This window comes from Diadema antillarum, unplaced genomic scaffold, assembly GCF_040938485.1.
Source record: "Diadema antillarum isolate AM-2024a unplaced genomic scaffold, OU_Dant_1.0 seq00000566_RagTag, whole genome shotgun sequence".
Taxonomy (NCBI): Eukaryota; Metazoa; Echinodermata; class Echinoidea; order Diadematoida; family Diadematidae; genus Diadema; species Diadema antillarum.
This window is the reverse complement of record NW_027271505.1, coordinates 110,119-120,427: the sequence shown is the minus strand read 5'-3', so window position 1 is coordinate 120,427 and position 10,309 is coordinate 110,119. Positions and strand designations below refer to the sequence as shown.

The 10,309-nt window shown below is 37.4% G+C and overlaps 1 protein-coding gene across 1 annotated transcript; it reads left to right on the top strand.

Annotated features, from left to right (window-relative positions):
* Window positions 1-1,620: 1,620 nt before the first annotated feature.
* Window positions 1,621-8,556, top strand: LOC139735223 (ras-related protein Rab-21-like). The gene is made up of 5 exons (XM_071645979.1): window positions 1,621-1,692; window positions 5,480-5,561; window positions 7,215-7,286; window positions 7,682-7,898; window positions 8,006-8,556. The coding sequence occupies exons 2-5, from the start codon at window positions 5,529-5,531 to the stop codon at window positions 8,044-8,046; spliced, it is 363 nt and encodes a 120-aa protein (XP_071502080.1). The 5' UTR covers window positions 1,621-1,692; window positions 5,480-5,528; the 3' UTR covers window positions 8,047-8,556.
* The last annotated feature ends 1,753 nt before the right edge of the window (window positions 8,557-10,309 follow it).

The window sequence follows — 10,309 nt, the reverse complement described above, 5'->3', positions numbered from 1 at the left end:
ATTTTGGGACTAACAAACCTCATTAATTTCATTAAAAAAATCAACTAGCCTTATTTCAATTTCTGAATAACAAGCTGTGACCACACAATGATGTTCAAGATTGAAAATAAATCACAAATATCATGTCACTTTCATGTGGTTGTGATTACGTATCTTTATTGTTATATACCGTTTTGCAATAGATTTTAGGTAGCTAGCATTTATACACATTCAATAAAATAGTCAAAGTACTCATATCTACCCTCAGGTTTTTCTTCTTCCTATTTTATAACAAATTGTAAACGAACGTTGTAAAATTATTTTGTATCTTTGCCATGCAAGTATTAGGTTCATTTTCAATACAATGTTGAATTTGTGTTAGCACATTCCATCACATTAACAAAACTAATTGCTTTACTTGTGTAAATAACCTACATTACTGAAACACTAATTATTACTTCAGCTGAGAGTGTAGCTGCAACCTGTATCATTTATTCAGAATTCTGTACTCATGAATGCCACATAGTGATTTAAATAGATGCAACGAAGCATCTGTTTCCTTTATTCCGCAGTACCCCCCCCCCCCCCACACACACATATAGAATTCCGTAATTCCTGTCCCGATATACGGGGAGGGACCCTTTAGAAACTTTTTTAGTGGCTCCTAATTTACGATGCTGAGATGTAAATGATTTTTTTTTATTCGTTACTATAATACTTGTTGAGCTTATGTCATTTGTTATGGTTTTCCTCATAAAGAGGCTGCGATAGGAAGATAGCGCTTAACCATTTCATCGATTTGAGTTTCGTAATAAATTTTCCTTCGCAAGAGAATGTTATGTAGAGGGGTGAAGGTTGAGATTTGAATTTTCTCCACTTTGTCTCCCTCTAACAAAAATGAAATATGTATGTAAGATCGCTACTGATCTCTAGTTTAACAAACATGTCGGAAAAAGGAACCACGGGACTCGAACCTGTCTTCTACTGCTTTCCGGGCAGCGACACTACCACCTTGCTATCCTGCATGGTTGCCGACAGTGACACGTTGAACTTGGAACATATACCCAAGCTCCGAAATTCCGACATTGTTATGTTAAGTAGTCCAAGGCAGACAAGGCAAGAAAATGTTAAGTAGAATTAAAGGGTGAAGGTCGAGATTTTAATTTTCTTCAATTTTATATTGTTTTCTCCGACATGTTTGTTAAATCACAGATCAGCAGTTGCGATATCTTACAGATTTCATTTTGTTAGAGGGAAACAAATTGAAGAAAATTCAAGTCTCAGATTTTCCTTCTTATTCTCCTTCCTCGTTTCCTTCGTCTCCTTCGTCCTCAAATAAAGCCTGTCCGATTCTAGTGGAGTTTGCAAAAGGAAAAAGTTATCATATTGGGACAAACTTCATTTGGGGTTTTCATGCATCGTCTATGAAAACACATGTTTGTTCGTTGTATGTATCACAATGTCTGAATACAATTCATGTTTTACCTCGACCACTCACTTCATATTTGCAAAGCTTCTCCAAACGGTCCTGCAGACACAAAAAGAAGTGTCTATTCATGATTGTATTTTCTCCGTCCTTAATATCATTTCCATTCTGATAGTTCGTTTCACCTTGTCCTTTCCTCTTTGTCCTCAGGACAATGCTGTGGGGAAAACAAGTATATTGAATCGATTCACTTCTGGATATTTTGGAGGGACAGATGCAACTATTGGGTGAGACTATATTTACGCCTTTGTTCAAAAGTATATTATCTATTATGTGTGCCCGATGTTTATACTGATGGAAATAATGAAAATAATGACAACATTGAGTCGACATATTAAAGTCGAGAGGTAAAATCAATGATATCATTATCAATATCGGTTCATCATCAGTTCTTGATATTTATAATCTTACTTATTATAGGCTCTTTAATATTGGAATATTTTTCCTTTTCAGGTCCTGAAAAAAATATATAACACAGACATTGCCAGATACCCATCTATATGATACCTGCTTCAGAAAAACCTCATTACTAAAATAACTCTTATGATACCCACTGGGGGAAAAAGACAACGAAATCAACAAATCAAAGCTTATCAGACTTATTATCTACGCTGATGTAGTTCATGCAGTAAAAATACATTATGATAATAATAAACATCTTAGGCTGTATACAGTGGAAACAATATATATCTCCCTGTACCTTTGTCCCTGTATTATAAATACAAATATATTCAATTCAATTCATACATAGACATTCAAAACATAGACGTATGTGTGTATATATATATATATACAGAATGTGACACGGTAATATACACAAAACAATTTCAAAGCACAAAAAGTATAAGGACTGTTACCATACAGTAGGAAAAAAGTAAAAGAGTACAAAAATGCAGCAGATGTGAGGGAATGACAAAGGCCCATGGCCTATCAGAGGTCAAACCCTTGATGGACTGCATCTTATAAGTTTGCATTAAATGAACAAGAACGGAGACAAGGAGAAAGACAAGCAGGAAAATGAAGATTAAAGACATTGGGGGAAGACAACACTGACATGGCAAGAATCAAGTGAAAAAAAAAGTAGTACTGACACAGATTTGCTGGTAATAATAAACTCAGAAAATGAGCCTCTGTATATAACATTTTAAAAAAACCCAAAAAGTACTTTAATGGGGGAAATTACAAAGTAATTGTGAGAATACATCTTCTTTATATTTTATTTAAAAGCAGACAAAGAAGTTTTAGTTTGGATAACAGTGGGTATATTATAAAGGCTATATATATATTAATATATAAAATAGCATACATACTTATGATACATGCCGGCAGTGCATGACTAAAGTTTTATAAAATGGGTTCAAGAATGTAGCCAATAGGAAGCGCTGAAATGAGTCACATGTGCTTTGGTTACTCAGTCCCATTGCACTGCGTGTTAAATCCTATTGCCGATTGTCTGTGCGCGCGGCGGCTCCTTTGAATTGCATGCATACGCGCTGTCAATCCTGTAAACAACTTCTAGTTCGGGCTGCCGGCCGGCCGGCCTTTCTTCCCTTGTGGATAACATGTGTGGCGTACGTATCATACGTACATAACAGTGTACAGTAGACCAAGCGTTGTGGGGCCGGACGCGTACATGGAGTCACTCTGAAGGGCAAATCCAACGATTTAGCAGGTTATTTCTCACGCCGTTTTCAGAGTATGTTGTCTAGTAGGCCTATATGAGGAGTCTATATCAAGTCTTTAAGGTAAAGGGTGCATATTCTATGTAAAATAAGTAAGTTTTCATGCGGGAACTTAAGTGTCCGGAAACCCAACCCCCCATCATACTTATATGTGCGGGATTTCCGAGTGCGACGTGCGTAAATGTTTGGGACGAACATCTTCGGACGTCTTGACCCACAAAGGTACGTGAAAAACGCTGAAAAATGCTGTTAGTTTTCGAATTTTCGACCCATTTTATAAAACAAATGATGCACAGGATTATTTCGTGGCGTTAGTGGAGGCGTATAGCTCACTCTCGGGTACTTACAATGTAGTGCAACATGCACTCGGCTTCGCCTCGTGCATGTTTCACATTTGTAAATACCCTCGAGTGCACTATACGCCTCCACTAACGCACTCTATCCTGTGCATCATTTGTATAATAGTGCACGCAAAATATAACAATTGCAAACGATAACCCACTATCGATTTGATATCGGTTTTTGCTCCCTCATTTTAATCATCGAGTACCGAATCCCGCACCTTATCGACGCGATTGTGCCACAACCGCGATATGCTTTGCTCGATATTATCGTTATTCTCAATTCTCGCTGGCTATGCCAGCAACTTATCCGTGTGGGACTAGACTTTCAGCGGTAGATTTAAACATGGAAGCTGAAATGAACAGGTTCGCTACTTTTACAGAGACTGATCTATATAAACAGTATCTTAGACAATAAGGACACAAAGGATGCCATCAAATACGTTCTACGAATTTTAGACTCCTACTGTTCTGAAAAAGGAATCAATCCGACGGATATTGAGCAAGTCAACCCAAGATTTGTGCCGCTTTCTCCGTACATTCTACGCGGAAGTGCGCCGTGGAAATGGGCAGCGTGTGTACGGTATACGCTAAGCGCTCTTTGATCACGCGACGCCATGAACTTTTACTATGACATATTACAACACACTCTCGGAATCCACATGTGCAGCAATGGTGACTTCAATGATGCCTGGCAAGAGCCTTGTGTTTAAATCCAGTAGATCCCTAATCCTACAAAACATCATCTAGTCCTGGTCCTGGACCCACAGTGCAGTAAGGAGGGCGTCTAACGTGTTACTGTTTACATGGTAGACCTACTGTATTGATTGTAGGGTCAAGTGTTAACTAACGTTAGCTCTGTCGCTCGTAAATGACGTAGATATAGTGTAACGTTAGGCCAGGGCCCCTACCGTAGACCTAACCTAAGTATCGTAGGGCCTAGAAAACCACGTAGACCCTAACTAGACTCTATAGTTGAATTTTGATCTTCAGGATTTTGTCTACACAGGTTCAAAGAAACTGGTATTATTGCTTGTCTAGACACGTGTAGAGTCTTAAATGATCTAGGCTTTCGTATTTTTTCAATTTATCTTGCCTGGGTATGTATGCTATTTTATATAACACATAGTGCATGACATCTTATTGCACTATAGCAAGTACCAAGCACCTCCAAATTCTGAATTTGCCCTTAGGCAATTATATTCAATTCGGCCTGCGGCCTCATTGAATATAACTGGCCTTCGGGGCAAATTCAGAATTTGTCGGTGCTTATATTGTTATAGTGCATTCAGCCTCATGCACTATATATATATATATATAATATATATATATATATATATATATATATATATATATATATATATGTATATATATACATATATATATATATATATATATATATATATATACATATATATATATATGTATATATATATATATATATATATGTGTATATGTTGTTTTTCGCTCGAAATTTTGTGTGCAGAAATATACCGTTGTTGAATAGAGCATGAACTTTGTTCCAATTTTGTTATTTATACATATATATTATATATACATATATTATATATATTCTTATATATAGACTTGCTACACTTTTACACACACTCACACGCACACACACATACACAGAGAATCATACATTTTATATGGGTATGAAGATATGGAAAAATATGATATTATGATGCTTAAACATCTCCCTCTCCGTTCATCAAAAATGCAAAATGACAATAAACACACAAGTCATGATTGTGCAGACTCATACAAAGAATTAAACCAAACCGAAACCGATATGCTCTAAGAACTTAGTCTCGTATCAAAAGAGCTAGGGTCATGTGCATCAGCGAAAACAAAGAAAGATGGAAAAAGGAAAATGAAATGGTGATTCAAAGAAGGCTTTACATTTCAGTGCTTTGGTGGTCCATCTTTTACCTATTCTAGAACAGGATAAGACTGTAATTCCGAAAATTACCCTGAATGTTGTTTTTCAGAGTTGATGCCCGTGATATCACAGTACATTTCCAAGGCAGAAAATATAAGATGATGATGTATGATACAACTGGACAAATCCGTGTAAGTGAAATATAAGATAGAAATTTGAACTTTTAAAAATCTTTTTCTCGCAAAAGTCTGTTTTAGTTTCTTTAGTCTATACTGAAGATTTTGTTGATAGTAACTAATGAAAGGGAAATGTGATGAAGATTTCCTGAGGCTATTGTTGTATGAAAAAACAAATGCTCCAAAGAAATTGACTTTCATGAATAGAAATAGTCCAGTAAGTCAACCAAACTGAACAGTGGAGATTTCATAGGAATCGGAATAAAGATTACAAATAGTTAGGAAAGATGGAGGCATCAAATAATTTTATGAAGCAGTGATATTGGTAACAATATCCAATGACCCGTCCGAAATCCAATCCCTCTCATTAGTTTAAGAGTTAAAATATTATGAGAGTGGTCATTGAGGTCCACAACTCAACACGCATGATGATAAAACTCCATGAATCATCATGTAGCTAGTTTACTACAACCGTATAGCGAAATTTGTTGCGAGGGATATTTCTTGCTCGAATTTGTCATAAAGGGAAATGACCTGTGTGCAAGCCAGATGTTGGATTCTAGCTCTGTCTTCCACTCCTCTTATACCTATACATACATAGACATATATACATACATATTATATATATATATATTATATATATATATATATGCGGATATATTATATATATATATATATATATAGTGTGTGAAAGGTGTGTTTTCAGTTGCTAAACCCCTGGACCGTCGCATCTTAGTAGTGTGTATGGGGAGAATAAAGAAGAGGCGGTAGACGTAGCTTTTGAATCCAAACAATTTGGTTTTGCTTCTCGAGCTTTCGGGCCCTGCCCTTTATCAAGACTTAGGACAAATCGGACAAATACATAACATGGATATTATATACAAAAAAAAAAATAACAATGATGATCAAGATAATAGTGAAAATAATAACGACAATGATGGAGGCAGAGATAGCAGAAAATAACAACACTAATAGGAGTGTATATATGCGTCAATCTTACATAATATAACATACAATCACAAACAAGCATACATAACGTACAAACATGTATAACTAAACAACTGCGCACACACATGTACATATAGATACAAATATGTACGCACATACACACTTGCAAGTCTCCACACACATGTGAAGACAGACAACCATATAAACAATAACGGCAATTAATACAAATCATAGTAGTAATTAAATCTCGGAGTGTATGTATAGATAAACTGAACATAGGCACAAAAAAGAAAGCACATGAGTAGCATTCTTAACCAAAAACACATGTATAATAGTGTGTTTGACAGCATTCACAGGTATAGGAAGGGAAAAACAAAATCTAAGATACGTACGATGTGAGATGCACAGTTCACATTAGGGCTGGTTGCACGCGGCAATCATTTGGCAACCGGTTGCGGGGAACCGAAACATTCTGGTGGTATATAAGAAAATAAAAACGGGGGTGGGCTATCGGACATCTAAACACAGTGGCAGCAATAATGAAATCGGAACATTTGTCCTCAGTCTTGATAAAGGGCAGGGCCCGAAAGCTCGAGAAGTAAAACCAAATTGTGAGGATTCAAAAGCTACGTCTACCGCCTCTTCTTTATTCTCCGTCTATATATATATATATATATATATATATATATATATACAAATATGTTTTCTTTTCAAACACAGTTTCACTCATTGGCGTCGACGGCATACGAGAATGCAGCCGTCGCTCTGTTGGTTTACGACATAACACAGGAGGTAAAGCAGTACCACTTTGACTCCGAAGACTTCCCGCTTTTCGAAATGTGTCTTTTATGATGGCGACATATCATTTTATTCCGCTTGATAGAATCCCGTTTGACATTTACTGACCGTCGAAGTGCTTTTACAAGGCGATGTAACTTTTCGCTTGTTTCAGTGTATCCTTCTCAACACTACATGAATTATTGCGCTGAAAATTGTATTGCATAACGTTCTTCATTTGTGGCAAAAGAAAGAAAAGCTGCGAATTACGTAATATTCAACTCACTGACCCGCTCACCGACTTTGTTGTGTTTCCTCATGTAGTCAAATTTTGGCTAGAGAATCAAGTAAAGAATATGAAAATCTCTGGAAGTTCAAAGAACTTATCTTTATCTGTTCTGTATCTGCAGGAATCATTCGAAGTCGTAAAATACTGGATGAATGAGCTCAAGGAGAAAGCTCCAAAAGATATTCTCATCTTTGTAATCGGAAACAAGTTAGACCTGGAATCTCAGCGAGCTGTGAGCCGGAGCTTGGCCGAGAAGTACGCACAAGAAAACGACGCTGTACACCTCGAAGGGAGCGCCAGAACTGGAGAGGGGATCTCAGAAATCTTCCAGGAAATATGTAAGTTACTCTTCTTTTAGGAATTTATATGGTGATAAGACTGTAATGTAACGAGATTCGTGAAATTTTCATCTCTCTTTTTAAAATCCCCCCCCCCCCCATGACAGGTGCATCGTTGTCAAGAGTCGAAAAAGAAGCGCAACTGTAAGGAACTTCCACAGCCTGTCGAAACTCCATCTGTACATTACAGTATAAGTGCTTAATAAGTAAGTAAAAATAATGTACTCTATTATGGCATTCTTTGACAATCTCTCTCACACGACGTATTTCGCTAAAAGTCTTGAAGGACACCAAAGGGTTATTTTGATCTATTGTCGATGGAATAGGAAAATTGAAAGTTCTTCAAAATATAGAATTCTCTACGTTGCAATTATCAAAGGAGGAGCAGGTTTTAGAAAAATCTATACCATTACCGCTGATTACAAAAACAAAAACTGAATTGAGTTTTAACTTTCTTCGTAATCATTTATTTTCATTTCACGGTCCAACTTTACAATATCTGAAGAAAAAATTGTAGTTTCAGACTGATTTATTGTGATTGCAGTGGAGGTTGTTCTCATTCAAAATTGTAAATTGGGGAAAATATGAACAGTGTATAAGGAGAGTTGAAAAGAGCGCATATATAACCACGATAACTATATTATAAAGAGCTTACTTCCAAAAGGCAGTAAATCCATTGAAAATGATGAATTTAGCGCCTTTTGGGAGCAAGCTCTTCTTATAAATATATATATATATATATATATATATATAATCATATATAGGCCTAAATGCGTTCAGCGATTTTAGGGAAGGAAATATGCGACGAATCATTTCGCAATGTTGAACATGAAGGAGGAAAGTACAAAAAAATGGCTGAAATTAAAACAACTGAATAGAATGACTGAAATGTATATACCTTTCAACTAAAGGTCACAATTGCTTTCCTAGAAAAGACTTCATGGGTGTTAGATACAAAAGACCCTTTCACTCGAGGCTGCTTTTCAATCATAATGTACATTCTCGTTATTCTGCATTTTTTTCTTCTCACACTTATTCAATGACTTATTACTTCTCCTCATGTGTGATTCTGATGTATTGTTATAATAAGGCGCCCACAATATATCATAACGCTATACAATGTACTTTATAACTGTGTTCTATATAATTTATTAATTTGATTGTTTGGTTGAATTTCCTTGTTCTAAACAATAAGTGACAGGGAAACATTGAATGCTTATAAATAAGCAAGTAACCACAGTACCGATATGTCCCCTCCGAATTTTTAAGCTCATTTTGACACAAATATGTCTCATTCAAAACTGAGATTTTAAACTATATTGTATAATAAATCTCCATTTCTAAGCCCCAGGCTTTTGTGTGATTTCCTCCTTTAACTCATACATCTCTCTGTAAATACTTTGAATGTGATTTTAGGAAATGAATAAATTGAATTGAATTGACGGCTGACGGCAATGGGTGTGATGAGGATAAAGTGCCTCGTCTAGGAGCACGGCCCTTTGCAGCCGGGAGACTTGAATCATAGACATTATGACTTATAATCCGTTGTCTTATCCACTGAACCATGTATTGGATGTGCTGTGCATATTTTGTCCAGACATGTATGTGTTTATATTTTCTGAAAAAACGCAGACATAGAATGCAGCAACCTTAAACTATTGACCGATTCTGTGACGCGCAATGTGTATTTTTGGCATGGGCAGCGCCATTACTCGGTGTCTCAGCCGACCCCCCCTTCCCACCCCCCCCCCCCTCCCACCCCCACCCCTCTCCCTGCATTAGCACGCGCGCAGAATGAAAAACTGCTTTAGCCAATGGGCGTCTCGTACTGAGTGCGCGAATGCTTGCTTAGTGCGCGAACCTTTGTTACAAGTGCGTGATAAACATGTTGCCCGGGGTGGGGGAGAGCAGGGGGGGGGGGGGGGGGGGGTCGGCTCAGACACCCACTATGGCTGCGCCCAGTGCCAGTGCCATATATAAAGAGAGTCTGGCCAACTCGGTTTTCGGCATATGAGATTTGAAGCCTGTGATTGGTCAAAAGCTGGTCCCATGATCTACAGGCGCCATGTCGTTACCAAAGTCAATTACGCGGGCGCGAGCATAGCTCACACGCAGTGCCCATTGTTCATTTCGCGCAGCTACGCGCTAATGTTGCTTGCCTTTAGGACGTCCCCAATATTGGTCACGGTGCAGTGGGTATAATAATTGTCATTGCCGTTGTCTACTTTATCGAAGTAGAAGGTATACACGAAAGATATTTTGATATTATTATCTTACCGCGATAAACTAGGGAGGTGACTCCCTGGATAAACTGAAGATTCGTCATGCCTTCCTGCGCAGCATGGCGTTGCATGAAAGAACCTGGCACAAGTGTAATTGCACACCGCTTTCCGACAGATCTAAAAGGAAGG